The sequence below is a fragment of the Corticium candelabrum genome, chromosome 1 (genome assembly GCF_963422355.1).
Source record: "Corticium candelabrum chromosome 1, ooCorCand1.1, whole genome shotgun sequence".
Lineage (NCBI taxonomy): Eukaryota > Metazoa > Porifera > Homoscleromorpha > Homosclerophorida > Plakinidae > Corticium > Corticium candelabrum.
In genome coordinates, this window is record NC_085085.1 from 5,195,440 (window position 1) to 5,211,551 (window position 16,112).

At 40.6% G+C, this 16,112-nt stretch overlaps 2 protein-coding genes across 2 annotated transcripts; one reads left to right on the forward strand and one right to left on the reverse strand.

The window, feature by feature from the left end:
* Nucleotides 1-1,440: 1,440 nt before the first annotated feature.
* On the reverse strand, nt 1,441-13,584 carry LOC134180946 (FHF complex subunit HOOK interacting protein 2A-like). The gene is made up of 21 exons (XM_062648132.1): nt 13,503-13,584; nt 13,349-13,427; nt 13,188-13,285; nt 11,604-11,672; nt 11,437-11,541; nt 9,682-9,801; nt 9,528-9,623; nt 9,348-9,458; nt 7,929-8,017; nt 7,757-7,874; nt 6,887-6,963; nt 6,750-6,829; nt 5,430-5,545; nt 4,783-5,366; nt 4,637-4,730; nt 4,460-4,520; nt 2,334-2,407; nt 2,122-2,262; nt 1,899-2,005; nt 1,786-1,840; nt 1,441-1,719 (listed from the first exon to the last, which is right to left on the reverse strand). The coding sequence occupies exons 1-21, from the start codon at nt 13,545-13,547 to the stop codon at nt 1,663-1,665; spliced, it is 2,376 nt and encodes a 791-aa protein (XP_062504116.1). The 5' UTR covers nt 13,548-13,584; the 3' UTR covers nt 1,441-1,662.
* Nucleotides 13,585-13,641: 57 nt separating this feature from the next.
* On the forward strand, nt 13,642-14,993 carry LOC134193621 (protein D2-like). The gene is made up of 4 exons (XM_062662462.1): nt 13,642-13,845; nt 13,909-13,992; nt 14,055-14,103; nt 14,690-14,993. Exons 1-4 carry the CDS (start codon nt 13,651-13,653, stop codon nt 14,893-14,895), a joined length of 534 nt encoding a protein of 177 aa, XP_062518446.1. The 5' UTR covers nt 13,642-13,650; the 3' UTR covers nt 14,896-14,993.
* Nucleotides 14,994-16,112: the final 1,119 nt, after the last annotated feature.

A 16,112-nucleotide genomic window follows, 5' to 3' on the forward strand; every position in this document is an offset into this window, starting at 1 on the left:
TTGTGTGTCTATAATGAAGTTACTGCCTCCAGAACCGACTTCTGGTTATCAAGGGCTAACATATGACAAAGCTAATTCTATAGACCGGTAACTGACACGTACAGACCAGTATCAACAAAAAGTTGCAGCAGTGACTGTCACTTGGAGAATACTGCTATGACATGTCATTTATAGCTAGCATCTCAACTCAATACAAACATGTAAAAATGACTGATGCAGTCTATGAATGTTGATCAAACAGCGTCGCTATTGGAGGCCACGGGGCCAGGATCCCTCCAAATTTTGGAGCGTGGTGGGTTTTCCACAGTGCAAGCTCTATTTTGTCATAATACCTGCCATTCCCGTAGCGTCAGCCTGAAATTGATAATACGTACACATGACTTGTATGATCAGCTGAACAGTGAGTGATAGGCGGAATACAGTAGAATAATAGTAAAGGTACCCATTCTTCACTATATCAGCATGTGACAGCTAACTCCCCCAAAACAAAACTCTGCAACAAAACATTCGGATATCGCAGCACCTCACTTGCTCATTCTGTAGTCACTTGTATGACTTTAACCTGTATCCCATTCGCTACATTGTCTGTCAATCAGTGTCATGTTGCTGCATGTAGCTCAATGTCCAACATGACCCAATCTCTCATTTTGGTAGAGATTCTGTGTCTACGCCTTGCTGTGACACTACCATTAGCAAATGTCAGCCAAACTCTCATCGCTTTGGTGTTTACCAGAACAGAAACAAAAGAAAAGAGGTGAGTTGGTTCCTTAAATGGGAACCCAATTGATGACAATTCAAAAAAACTTTGCAAGAAACAAATATGCTTGATTTTTGGGTCTAATCTCAATCTGTTGATTACCGTAGCCGTGAAACTGTTGCACACACACACACACACACACACACACACACACACACACACACACGCACGCACGCACACAGACATGGTCAGGTTTCTAGACTCTACCCAGTCTCCCTGTGCCTGCTGTTCCCCATATGTCAGTTTGAAGCGAGGAGAGACAGGCTACAGAGTAACATAGAAGAATGACAAGGGTGAGGAGAGACTTGCTGAAGTCTAGGCAAGCTGTCCGAATCAGTCCAAGGCATGGCTGATCTCTATTGATGTCAACTGACTGTCTGACCCCCAACCATAGAAGGTCGGTGACGCCACTGGATCAACCAATCATCGAATGCTTTCTGTCAGTAAACCAACTACATTACCATACCCAACTAGACTCTGAAATGACCGCATACAATGTTGCAAAGAGTACTAGCTCTTTAAACCTACTAGGCTCTTACTTGTTCAATACAAACATTTACAAACACAAATGCAAATGTTTTGCAACAATCAAGAGCTCACTCTGTCGCCATCATATATGACCTTTTCAATAGATATAACCTAATATCAAGACTCGGTATCGTAAGCATGTGACGGACCAAAAGTATAGTAAGCCGTCGGTAGCATCCTAATTTCAACAATATTCGCATGTCTACAAACGCTAATTAAATAGTCTCCCGAGTTTACTTACTACCACACACAGTAGCCGTAAAAACATGTCCACTGCCATCTACAACATGGTTGCAATCATGTGGCAATTAAGCTCTCAAAAAGTCTTATCGAACCATCGTTGTTGTGTTTTTAATACTCTCAACTAATAATACCTTTCAACTAGAATCCTGAAGAGCCACAACTGATTTGGCAAACGTGATTGCCGAAATTTCCTATCAATAGACACAATACTCGACAACTGAGAGACGACAACAACGATGCTTAAAACAACAACTGACTTTACAAAATTCTTCGAGTACGACAACTCCTTCGAATATTGTGTTGTTCGGCATGCTAGAAAACAACGCACACTTACAAGGTGCATCTACAAGAAGGTGCCACTGTCTTTAACCTTATTAGGTCGGCTGTGCCTTGGCCTGTCAATCTGCGACGTGCTTCCATGAGAGACGACACAAAATGCGGCATTCTCTGTACTCGAACAACGAGATCGTCTCGAACCTTCACATGAACAAAAGTCATATTTATGTTATTTTTCTTGTATGCATTCTGTTGCTATATTTTCATTCCTTTCATTTCTTCACTCATTTCATTCGTTTGTATCTGTTAGCGGTTACCTTGACAAGAACTGAGTACAAGCTCCGTGCACCCGGTGCCAAAGGAACTTTAGCATCCAAAAGGTACTCGTGCATCAATGGGTGAGCAAATGACGCAAGCTGACTAAGAAGACCCGTCAGCTGAAGATTCATTGAATACGGCTATAGTAACAATTGTACATATAATGTAACACAACAGCAATGCAAGAGAAAAAGAGAGAGAGATGGAAGACCTGATCGAGCATGCGGAGAACCATGTTGAACACAATTTCCAAAAATGTCCCCTCATAGAAAGATGATTGTCTCTCTGTACATTGAGAGAGAAAATTTTTAACCATGTTCCTGAATGTCTTTAAATGTAGAACAATTAATGTAGTTAGGGATCATCCATAATTGTCGACATTTACTCAAGCGTACAAAGAGTACGCTAGGGGGAAGGGAGTTAGAGTAGTTGTACGCTTTTTGGGGCAGAGCATAAAATGCCGATGATCTCTTGTGGTCCAGAAGTAGATAAGAAGTGATACTGAAGTCAAGATATTGCATTTACACCACGTGTGTTGTACATGTGTCTAGCTTCGTCGCAGTGTATGACACAGATAGCACGTGCAAGCTGTTCGTCGCACGTGTTCGAAGCGTAATGGCGTGGGATAGGAAGTACATTGCTGTACTGAGAAACTCGTGTCAGAGACCTTGTGCAGTTCACAAAACGCCAGCGAACAGACACCAGCATTTTGTAAACGCCATTGTCTTCGCCAGCCCGTCTCTAACTCATGAGGCAGCTGTTCAGAAGGCACAACAGCAATGGAAGACTGCTAGTGCTGGCCAGAATGATGACTTGTGCGTTGTAATCTTTGAAAGAGCTATAGATAAACTGACATACCATGGTAATAGAAATGGTAGTTTCACATGACCAACATTCTATGTACGTTCTAGGGGGGAGCGGGTATGCACAAAGAGTACGCTTTGTACGTTTGAGTAAATGTTGACAAATATGGATGACCCTTAGATATATTAAATCTTTTAAAAATGGCATGTCACCAAGGCGTAATGTCATCTTAGTTTACACTAACTCAAAATGCTCAAATGTGAAGTGCTGAAATAAGAAATGATTGCAGATGGACAGAGACAAACACACAGACATACAGACACAAACAAACAAACAGCAGTATTTTCGCTGGAAAATTTTCGATTAGTAACCACTTGGATAAGGAATCGGTTAGTTTGTAGCCAAGCACTTTATTTCAGAGCCAAGAATAATCACACGAACATCAAAACAGCTAACAATCTAACAGACAACAGTTACTACTGATTCAAGTTTAACCTGGTCTGACAGACAGGCAGCATTTATCTATTATTGTCACAACAAATGTAGTACTACTTAGTCTCAGACTACATCCACAACCAGACCTCAAGAGTTCAGTGCCATCCTCATTGGCTTTTCATACCAAACTGTAAAAACTCTGCCAAAATCAAAGTCTTAAAGTTTCGGCACTTCTCTGGTCAGCATCATCAAAGTTCAGCATCATTGAGGTCATCATTGCCATTATCTCTCTAGCGGTTTCTACCATTGGTCTGCTTCCATTTTAGTTTTGCAGAGTCGTCTTCAGAACTTCATTTCTATGACAGTTACGTAAGCTGTACGCAAAGAGATGGCCTGCCATGTGCAGAACATAGAGCATGCACAACAGATTGGCCGTCTAGTCCTTAGAGCTCCAATGCATTGTGCCAAATGCCATTCTTAGCACGCTAGCAACAATGCTTGCAAGATCCAGTGAAAGGCGTACACGGTACACTGTAACAGCTAGCTAAATTGGCGAGGAAGAATTACCATTCTATTGCCAGCAACATCTGTTTGTAGCATTTGGCTATATAGCGATTGTCCAGCGAAAACAGTGCAGACAGACAGCTAAGTAGACAGACAAATAGACAAACAGAGAGAGAGAGAGAGAGAGAGAGAGAGAGAGAGAGAGAGAGACAGGTAACTAGACAGTTGGATGGACAAACAGATAGAAAGACAGACAGACAGACTGACAGACAGACAGACAGACTGACAGACAGACAGACAAGCAAGCAAACAGAAAACAGACAGAGGCAGACAGAAAAATACACACATACATACATGCATGTACATGTGCACGCACACATGTGTGAACGTGCACACACACACACACACACACACACACACACACACACACACACACACACACACACACACACACACACACACACCACACCACCGTTGTACCTAAATAAGATGTAACACATCCTACAAATTCCAGCTGTCACAAAGGCTTTCAATTTGATTAGACATCATGACATTCATGCTACACCAATGCATACGATAAGTTTAAATTCAAACCTTGTATTGAGCTAGGAACAGTCCATGTCCATCCACGACAGTGCAAGTTGCATTGATCAACCTGAAACATAAATAGCAACAAACAGAAATTAGAAAGGCGAACAGCAATCGCATGCAAGCTACATAAATAAATTGCAGTTGGTTCAATACTACCAACTACTTCACAACAATTCTTACTTTTCGTAAAGCATCATGAAGGTAAGCCTCATAGCAAGTGCTACCGATTTCTACACTAGAAACTTGCAAATCGAAAGGAATAATATCCAAAAATCTGTCAACAAAAATACTGATGTCAAGCAGCAACATGCTAAAATGTTACTCACCCGTTGACAGTTGTCTCGAGTAAACTTGGATCACATACGATGCGCATCTTTGCCAGCTCACGCAGCATCGGATCTCTACTTCCTATTGCTACGTGTGACACATCGAGTGATGGCCAAGTCGCACTAAATGATGTCTGAAAATACTGCTGTAGGGCAGCAGACGAGACACTCCATTGTTGACTCCCTGATTGCGATTGGGGTGGAGATATCATGTTCGACTGGTGTGAGTGAGACGGACTTGAAAGCCACGCAGGCGACGTTAATGGAGATCCAATAGGAGATATCGATTGAGACAACTCAGTACCATCGGTTACAGAACTATCCAAGCTATGAAGGACGTCTGCCTGTTTCTCTATGCCACCATTGCACAAACCATTGCTTGTTATATCACCGGCACGAGACGAAGCTTCTCTGATTGCAAAGTCAGATAAAAGTTTTTGTGGTAAAAGATATGATAAGTCAGAATGATTCGGACTAGAGTGATAAGAGCGAGTCTCAAGATTCCTTAGAACGAGATTTTCAATCACATGCTCTGTGGGCAAAGCCAAGAGTGCACTGAACAAATGCAGTGTTGCCATACTTAGCTGTCACACAAATACTGGCTATCGACGGCCATCTCAAATCATCCGTGGGAATAATTAGTCTACCTGTTCTGATACGTGGTCACAATGTTGGATCAGTGCATGTCGAAGCTTGTGACTGATCGAAGAAGAATGACGTTCCTCGGGCTTCAAATCTGCTCCCAGCAAGAAAACGGCAAATTCTAATGCAAAAAAGAAAATGCAAGTAAACTAAATATATCAACAACATAACACGAGCAAGAAAACAATGCAGTAAATTTGGCAATAACTGATATATCTCTCATAAATACATACAATCTTGACATTAATTGACAGTCACTATGTCCACTCAACTACCAATACACACAGCAATCACATTGACACTCATCCGATACTGTTTGATAATCACATTATCGATGAAGCATTTCCTCCACAATAAGGCAATTAATTAACTAAACATACCAAACAAAGAACATAAACTGATTTTCAGACTGTCAAGAAGTGCAGCAATAACCTGTGCAAGTTCTGTACTAACAGAAATTAAATTATCCTTTCTGTAACTATAGTAGTTTGCATTCAATTATCTGAACCCTGCATCCAACTGTCTGATTCAGGAAATCGATTATCCAAATTGGCCGTTCAATTAACGATTTAAGTATTCAATTATCCATTGCTTACGGCTGTGCAATTGCATGAAAAACTAAACAACTTACATAGACTGAAGTTGAGCGGCTGCTCAAATATCGTCATTCATCAGCTTTCTCTATGCAATAATTTGTAATTAATCTTCAAGTTAGCGTATGTGTTGTGTTGCTTTGGAAATAGATAACACGTTTGCTATGCACTAATCTTGGTGTCCAAGTTTCTACAGAGGTTTAATTAAGCTGTTGCAAGCGAACTAAATCTACATATCCAGCTAGCAATCTTTCGACGCTTTGCTTTGCCCCTCGATTTTGCACTGTATAATTATCTACATACTCTGTAAGTTGCACGTCCTACTTGATACCATGCAACACTTCCATCTGTCAATAACGGGTGTTAACTACAGTATTCAAAGAGCACTACTTATCACCTTTCCACCCCCGTTGAATCAATCATTTGTTCAGTTGTAAGTGAGCATCATAAAAAGACATCATAAACAAAATGTGTGTGGTTTGACTCTATGTGTATCAGACTGAAATAATTATTACTATAAATTTGGTACTTCTATGACAGAACCTCGCATAATTGAATCCCTGAGTCGGATAATTGGAGACAAAATACTATATATAGTTCCTTGTGTACTAGTTACCACTGATAGCTTCACAGACCCAATGCAAAAGCCTGCCTGCCAAACCAGCGCTCGAAAAATAATCTCACATCAACAGCCAATACAAATGAAGAAACAGTAGATGCAAAGATACTTACCATGAACCAGAGCTGGAGCCGAGATGACCTGGAGTATCCTTGTCAAATAATTCGTAGACGCCAATTTGTAATCCTCGCGTCTAAATATCAGAGCAATGACCATATGACATAACTTGGCATCTTATTGACTGACATACGGGTGAAGCAACAGAGGCAAAAGACAGTGACTCATGAACATCTCCGACAAACCTTTCACTAATTTGTCAACAATAATCTGAAATCACACAAAGCCATTCTCAACAACAGGAAAGCAACTGTTAGTGTGTTGATACAATTATCTTCATTATTTAGTACACTCCAATAAACCATCCATTCATTCCTACACAAAACAATACTTTTAATGTGAAATCATGTGATTTACGTGGTCGCATGGCTGCTGAGAAATCCTCGATACAATCCTTATATAAAAGCTAGAATATCCATCATAAACAGTCTACTGATAGACACTCCTCTATTAAAAGTGTTGTCACTGCGTTCACCCTTTTCCACAAATTTAGAAATAAAATCATTACACGTAATTAGAGTTCCACCGCTAATCGAACCGGTTATTGGCCGATATAGGCATATCGGTTTTATATCGGACTCAGTAAACTTTGCTTAGGTGTGTGCACTGATAGGTTGCACATGTGTAATCAGTCCGTTATGGCCATGTGAGTTGCATGCATGCTAGCAAACAAACAGCGGTCCCCATTTGGAAGCATTTTGAGGTGGCCAAGAACACAAGATTCGCACGCTGCAAGGCTTATAAAACGTGAACATCAATGATTATCTATAAAATATAAATATAACAGATATCGGTGTATCGGTGTTTTCTTGCTTGGATATTGGTTATTGGTATAGCAACCACATACCCTTATCGAAACAACTCTACACATAATCCCTTATCAACACAATCAACCTTAAGTTGTCGATAAAAATGCTGTTGAAACTGCTGTAAGTCCTTAATGATAAAGTATTAAAGCACAAATAATCTCCTACAACTACAAACAGAACCAACAGAATCTCACAGGATGAGCTGTAGCAACAACTTTGTCAATGTAGTCGAGCCATGCAAAAAACAGACGAAGAGCGGTGACATCAGCAGATTGACCGGGGTTAGCTTTCTGATTTACAGCGTCTGCTAGGCTGCAACAAACAGTAATACTGTGACAGTTAAGCTAACACGTTGAGTCTGCATACCCCCATTTGGCTGTTACAGAATAGAGGTCCGTACTGGTACCATCTTGAGCAATAGGAAGAGCTTTATATCGATCAACTAGACGTCTCACCTACACATAGTACTAAGTGTAATACTAGAAGACTCAAAACACAAACTAATAGATTAAAACGCATAAAGTAATTGACATACACATATGCTCGCACATGCACACACACACGCACACACACACGCACGCGTGCACACACACACACACACACACACACTCCATTAGTAGAGGTTAACCCATAAAGCCAGACCAATTAAATGTCTTGATACTAAGTATTTTTAAAATAGAAATTGACGTGTGCTTGTGCAATGATATCATGCTTGCTGTAAAATGAATGGCCTGGTAAAATACATCCTAAGAGTATGTATTGATGGACTCCACAGGTGTTAACAGTACATGTGGTCCATTGCAATTGTCTAGCAACTTCTTCCACATTCCACTCGATATCTGTGTCATTTGTTTCAGTGTCCACTTTGCTATTTCACAATTATTGTAAGCAGTGCAACGAGAACTATGCATGCTTAAAATGTCACATAATCATTACCCGAGGCACGGAAGCGCTAGGGTATAGTAACGCCAGCTGTAGACCAGCGACTAACTCGAAGACTCACCACGCCTCCATACATGTGCTCGTCACAAGAGTGGATGCTGCCAATTATCTAGTGTTGCAACAATGCACAGATGATTAGTGTTGCTATGTCAACAACACAACACAAGCTGTTTGGCTACTTAGACAAATCTTGGCATGTGGTGTCTACTGACATCCATGTGACCTTGTGTCTCATGACATATTTGCATCCGAGTACACCTACTGTGTAAGCTAACAGCCAAGGGTTAGCACCATAGCGCTTTTCATTAATTCTATTTTTATTTCAGTCAATCGGTTTTATGTCCAAATACCTGAAACAGAAAGCATAAAATATTCAGTTGGTCTGACCTGAGAGCTAAATGCAGAAGCTAAGCAATGCTTAAGTATCTGCAATCAAGTGACCAGTCAGACACCATCAATAGAATTGTCAACCCTAACGCCACCAGTTTACCATAAACGCCCTGCTTCAGTGCTAGAGATTAATTAATTAATTAAAGTGCTCAGTGTCTGCTGGCAAACAGAGACAATTTGTTACAGTGAGATAGCAGTATGCACAGTGGCTTGTCTAACACAGTCTTGCAGCACAATATAGCCAAGAAAGACACAAAAAAAGTAACTCAGAAGTCAAGAGATGTCTTCATTACCACAAAACAGCCAGAATCATAAGATGGGTTGGGCTACCCAAATTTTAACATTAATGTGAGTGAGGCGGCGGCCTAATAAATTTGGCAAGAGACTAAATTTAGGTACTACAGCTACACTTTATTTCAACATACTGTTGACACATATGTTTGGTGTACTAACCACTTGCTGGCAGTATGTCGAGTTTGCTGCTATAGCATTAGCTGCACTCTCCTGTGGTAACGATGTGCACACGATCAATCCTTCATAAGCCTTTAAGGCAACCGAATAATCCTAAAACGAGATGACCGCATCAGATCACACAACCTAAAGACAACCGTTCACAAGTTAAAGGGGATATACCTCACTCTTGCTGAGCTGAAGAAGGGCAATTAGAAGATCAAACTTCAAGCTTGGTTTAGATGCCTGATCAGGAGCAGGTGACACCGTTCCATACGTCTAATTCAGAATGACATAAAATGACAAAAACAGCATACGTACTGGCACAATCGGTTACCTCAATAAAGAAGTTAACTAACGATGGTTCCTTTCTAAACTTCTGGCATAAGGCAAGTAGAAAATCAACTTCCTCACTTTCAGTTGGTGACACTTTCGCACCACAGCACTTGATCAATCTCTACATAGTGAAGCAAATCCGTGAGAATTGAGCAGTTAACCACAGCCAAACAAAAATCTACACAATAGAAACTTTGCCACCTATAGTATATCGTAGCAATTACAAATTGAGCTGACAGTCTTACTACACAATATGCACATTAAAGTTTGGTTGAAATACCAATGATATAATGACTACCGTATTATCTCTAACATAAACACGTCCTTCTTTTTGTTTCAGAGAGCCTGCCTGATATGTGTCTTTAGTAGAGACAGTGTCTTATATAATTCAATGTTGTTTAACTCAACTCTGGCTACATTAACAATACAATTTAGCTATAATTTTATTACCATCCAATACATTATGTTTGATTACTGGTAATAGGTACTTTGCGAGATGTATACTTTACTGGAGACTGTGACTTTTCTTCTTTGGATGAGGTAATGTAGTGTGCTTTTATTGGAGATGTAACTGTATTGGAGAGCTGTGTTTATATGTTAGAGATAATACGGTAATGTAAGAATGCAATAGTGTTCATTTGCAGTCCATACTACTAACTGTCCTGAAACTTTGCTTTGTTCCTTCATTTTCTACCTATACATATACAGTGTGTACGTATCTGCCATCTTGTTCCGGGTACTAAATAAATCAAAGTGAACTTACTAGTTCCAGCAATGAATACAATAATAGACACAAACAAAAAAACCCAGAAATTCTAATGCCATTTCCAGGCCTCAGAGCTAGAAGCAGTCATGATGCATACAATGCATGTAATACATGTGAACACAACTAATGTATATATTAGCAAACAAAATAAATATACAACATCAACATACACAACATATAAAAAAGAAAAAAGTTCTAAAATTAATATATAAATAAAATCTTGCTAAATAGCTCTGCATAACTACAAAAATACTACAACTGCATAAATTATTTCATCTACGAGCCATAAAAATGGGACTTAGTAAAAGATATGAGACTTGGCTAATAACATACTCAAAATGTATAGGAATCGATAAACTGACTTACGGTTTGTAATTGTTTATGGGTGGCTGACTACCTCTGTCACACTCAGCAAGGTGCCATGCCTTTAATGCTGTCCAATCACCGAATAGTGTTTGCAATTGATCGTACACAGACAATGGACTAACTAACCATCAATCAGATACACTGAATGTTCATGAAAGAGCATTTTACCAGAACAGTGAATTCATGTTTGCTATTGCCAGGTCTTGTCAGAAAGTAACAACAGAACTTACCTGTCTGCAACTGCTAACATGAAATCAATCACTTTCTTGGCTTACAACATTTATACAAGAATCCAACATCGCATAACCACGAGCTACATATACAATTGTATGTCCCATATGTCATAACTCTTGTTACCCTACTTGGACAACTACAGGCTTTGCGGTCAAGTGAAAGAACAATCGCTCGTACAATTTTAGCTAGACTTACAAGTACTGCGCTAAAAAGGAAACTAACGTCTAAATTCGTAATTCTTTGCGACAACCCTATCACAATTTTCAGAAGGCTCATAGCTATGGAAGCTACTATGTACACACTGCTTCAATTACTAGTTACTAATAATTTAACCACAGATGTTCCAACTTCAACTACTACTGTATGATCTACTCAATGACTATACCATACCTGAACAGGCTTGTGTACATGAACTTGAGGCAAAAGAGGGTGACGAACTGAGTCAATCATCTCAGAAAAGAACCCGAGAACTTGCTGCTTCATTCCTGGTGGTGTCTAACAATGCAGTAGTACCATTTAGCAACCATTACTATCTAAGTAACACAATGTCGTCTCACATCTCCTCGGCCAAGTGTATGCAAAGTCTCTAAGATCTTGTGCTGAAGTAAATATTCTAAACATGGACCCTAGTAAAAAAACAGACCTACATAAAAATTTAATGCCACCTACACAACAAAAATCACAAAATAAACAGAAATGACCACCACAACCTACACATACAGAATGTGAACAAGAAGAAAGAAGCAGAAACAGGAAAAGCAATGTCACAAGAAAGTTTACTAGCAGATTGTTTTGATCACAATCGCAAATGTGTGTGTGTGTGTGTGTGTGGGGGGGCTCATGTGTCAAGTACCTCCATGTCGTGAGCCTGGTAACGCAGTCCCTGCGGCTAAACTTGACACCCGCTGACAGTTATCATGAGGAGTAGTCCAGATACTGGCAGTGGTTTCACTTCTCTTGGTTTTGCAATCCAAGGAAGGAAGTTATTCATTTTTGCACAAGAGGTTGGCAAATTACATTGGTCATTTCAAGATGGGCAAACAAAAGCAGAAGTTTTAAAGACCACACGGCGACCTCACAAGACACAGGCGGTTTTGTCCTAGTAATTTGCTGGTTACCCAGGAGCACAATCCAAGCCCCCCCCCCCCCCCCCCCCGCTATCATTGTTTCTTTTACTATGGGCGGCTTCAAGGTTCAAGGTTCAAGGTGTGTGTGTGTGTGTGTGTGTGTGTGTGTGTGTGTGTGTGTGTGTGTGTGCATGTGTGTGTGTGTGTGTGTGTGTGTGTGTGTGTGTGCATGTGCGTGCGTGCATGCGTGTGTGTGTGTGTGCGCGTGTGCGTGTGCGTGTGTGTGTGTGTGTGTGTGTGTGTGTGTCACAATTGTCAAGGCCAATTCATGGAACACGCCGCATAGTCATACGCAGTGCACACAGATATAGTCGCTTGCCACCGAGTATCTTAGCAGCTTTCTGTCCAGGAAACACTAGAGTTGCGATTCTCCTGTGTTATCATATTTATTTGAATTTAGAAGTTTAAGACAACCAGTTGATAACAATAAAAATGGACTACCAAGTGTGTGTGGTATATGTTGTCATTCTGCTGTTGTGGTGCCACCATAAGGAAAAGAAATGCAATAGTATTGGCATGAGTCAAACATATGATTTGAATGTAAGCAATTGGTTAAAAAATGTGATCTTTAACAGACAGACAGACAGACAGACAAAAGACAGACAAACAGACAAGCAGACAGACATTTGCTCTACCCAGTTTTCAGCCACTAAGTTGGCTTCGGATAGTTTGCATTGTTCTCTTTCAAGTGTTATACGTTTGTTTTTCTAAAATGTAGCCTTAGTGAACCCTCGTAGTTGCAGTACTTTACATAGTTACTTTGCTAGCGTTGTATTATAGATGTGTGTTTGCAGTAAATGTTACTTGACAGACAGACAGACAGTCACACAGTCATGCAGTCAGACAGATAGACAGACAGCTATTTTATTCCCACATAGACTCTACTTGTACATATGCCAGAAATTTGTAAAAGCAAACCAGACCTTGCAAACAACAAAGACAGACAGACGGACAAGAAACAGATATACAAAACAAGTGAAAGTAAATAAACGAAAAACAAACAAACGAGGAGACCGTGTTCTCTTGATATTGCTTGTCTTCTTTACTCAGTAACACCAACATCCTCTCTAGATACTTCGGTATCTTGGTCGACTGCACCGGCTGTCTGTCATCTTATCAACAACCACCACTCCACGTCACACAAAAACACCAGCACGCCACACGAACACCTGAACCTCTTATCTCAATCAACTGAGTAGTTACAGCCTTCCAACACTGCACAAACTCGTCCTTGCTCGACATTGATGGCGCTAGCTGAGGTGAAGAAGAAGTGAGAAACGAGAGGTCACGTTTGAGGCGACAACACGACAAACCAATCGTGATACTCACCGCTTCAGCCGCCTGGTGGACCATTGACGCAATTTTTCCAAACATTCTTCTATTAGTCGGTGTACCGTAGCCGCTGAAGAAGTCACACTGACAACTTAAACGTTTAAAGCGCGCTAAAACAATTGCAGTTTCCCGGATAGCGACTGACATGTTGATGCTTGTCGTTGCGTTTGCCTCTCTGACTGCCGTGACTGCCGTCACCGTAGTATGTACAGACTTTTCACCACTAGTCGTTAATTATCCTACTTTTGACGGAAAGCTTGCTAGAGTGTCGTGTGGTAACCCTTTGTCGCTTTCCGGCACGGCAAAGGAACCGTCTGTGCAGTGGCTTGCGGCCTCTCAGGTGTTGCTAGTTTAAAATCCATCAGCAGATACTGAAGTTCTAATTTGATGCCGTCGTCTCTAGCATGAAAGGTACACTCTGATGCTGGTTGACCCGGATGCTCCTGGTTTGCAGTACTACGTACACTGGCTTGCGGGAAACATTGAAGTAACGCCACAGAGTGTCTGACTGTATGAATGAGTGGTCACTGAGATGTCGTTTGACTAAAGGGTAATGATTTGTTGGAGGGTACGAGATTGAACGGTAATGCCATAGAAGGTAAGAGATGCTCTCAAACTAAGTTGCCCTCCAGTCTGTCATCTACGTCTAAGTCCGTACTGTAGGTCTAGGTAGACCCGAACTCTTATACGGGAACCTAACATTGCGTAACCACGAGCGATATTACGTCCCGTATGTAATAACTCTGTTACACTATACTTCAGACTATTTGCAGTCGCTTTGTTACAGGTAGCGTTCTTAAAGGGAAAGTAGCGTCTAAATTCGTAATTTTTCGCGACAGTCTTGTGCACGTGGTTTTCAGAAGGCTCTTAGCTGTGGAAACGACTGTGTAAACACAGCTTCAATTTATTACCACTACTGCAGTTATTAGCCCGAGGCGCGCATGCGCTAGGTTTACAGTAATGTCTAAGAACAACGACCGGCCAACTCAAATGCAGCGCGTGCACTCGTTGCTGGTCGGTCAATTGGAATGCAGCGCATGCGCTCATTGTTATTGCTGGTATGACGACTAAGCGAAACTGAATAGACTGAGTCCATGTACAGACACGAATAAATGTAAACTGTTCTTGACACTATCTAGTGGCCATGCACTAAGAGCTGTTCACTAATTTGTTTGTTTACCTAGATTACTTTGGACCAGTACCTCCTACAGGATCCGGAGTACATCGATACATATTTTATCTCTTTCAACAACCTCATGGTTATCTAGATTTTCGGAGACTTGAGACTCGTTCACATTTCGATCTTTACCGCTTTCAAACAAAGCACAACTTGGGAAAGCCAGTTGCTGTCAACTACTTTCTTGCAAGTGCTGAGTTGGCTGATTACTAGATATCAAAGAAATGTATTATTTCTATGTAGTTTAGTGTTATAGCTGCTGTATTGTTAGACAGTAACAGATATAGAGAGATCAAAAGCCATGTGCAGAGGCCTTGCTACTCGGAGTCATGTAAAGTATTGGGCATGTGTGGACGTTTAGAGTACACGTACTGTGCAGTGTACCTGGGTGACAACATCCTAACCTAGAACAGTTACTGTTACAGTACTTACTAAGACATACTAGTTATGCTATGGTGTTATCTACTGTTATACTAACATCTAGCTAGTGGTTGTTAGCAATGATATCTCTATTCAATATGAAGTATATATAATTCTGATTAGATGTTTGTTGTCCACATGTTGCCTAGTTTTATAACACTTGCAATTGACAGCTAGCAAACTGATATCCCGATGATGGTACTTGTTCCAAGAGTGTGAACCATAAATACCAATTATCGTGCTTATCATTACTTGGCTAAGTCTTAACCCAAGAATTCTGAAATGTCATCAGTAAAAACACCTGTAACTTCAAGCTTACATACCTGCTACAAGATGTGATGCATGAAATTGGCTGGCATGCTTTCTGGGTTCCTCCACAAGTTATCCATTGTACAGTATGTGCATTCCACATATGCATCTGCCTTGTGTCAAGTACAGTGGGTCAGACCTACAGCATGGCAACTTCTAAGTGCATCAGTCAATGAGTATGCATCAGACATGTCTTGCTGATTGGCTTAGTGCTGGAAGCAATATGACTCTATCTCAGTATATATCACAAATGAATACAATAACGCTGAACTGATTATTGGGATAAGTTTCATTCACACGCTCTTTCTGATGTTCTCTCAATTCTCTCAACAGTGGGACAAAAATAGTCAATTCCAATAGTTTTCATTTCAGGTTGCCATTTCATGATGCTGACTTGAAGCACCTACAGGCAGCTGGATGTGAGTATGTGCTTCAGTATCTCCACCGATTCTCATATAAACTGCATCTTCTTCACAAACTTGATGCAAACAACCACTCCATCAGAAAAGAACACGACGACAACAACAATAACAACAACATTGCTATGGAAAATCCCAACATTTACACTGAGTAATGTCTTACATAGATGCATCAGGAAGTCCCCACCTGCACTTGAACAAATATAATGGAGAAGAAAATGAAACCTGCTCATGTTTACCATCTTAGAGGAAAGTTACTTTAATCACATCTTTCACTGTGGT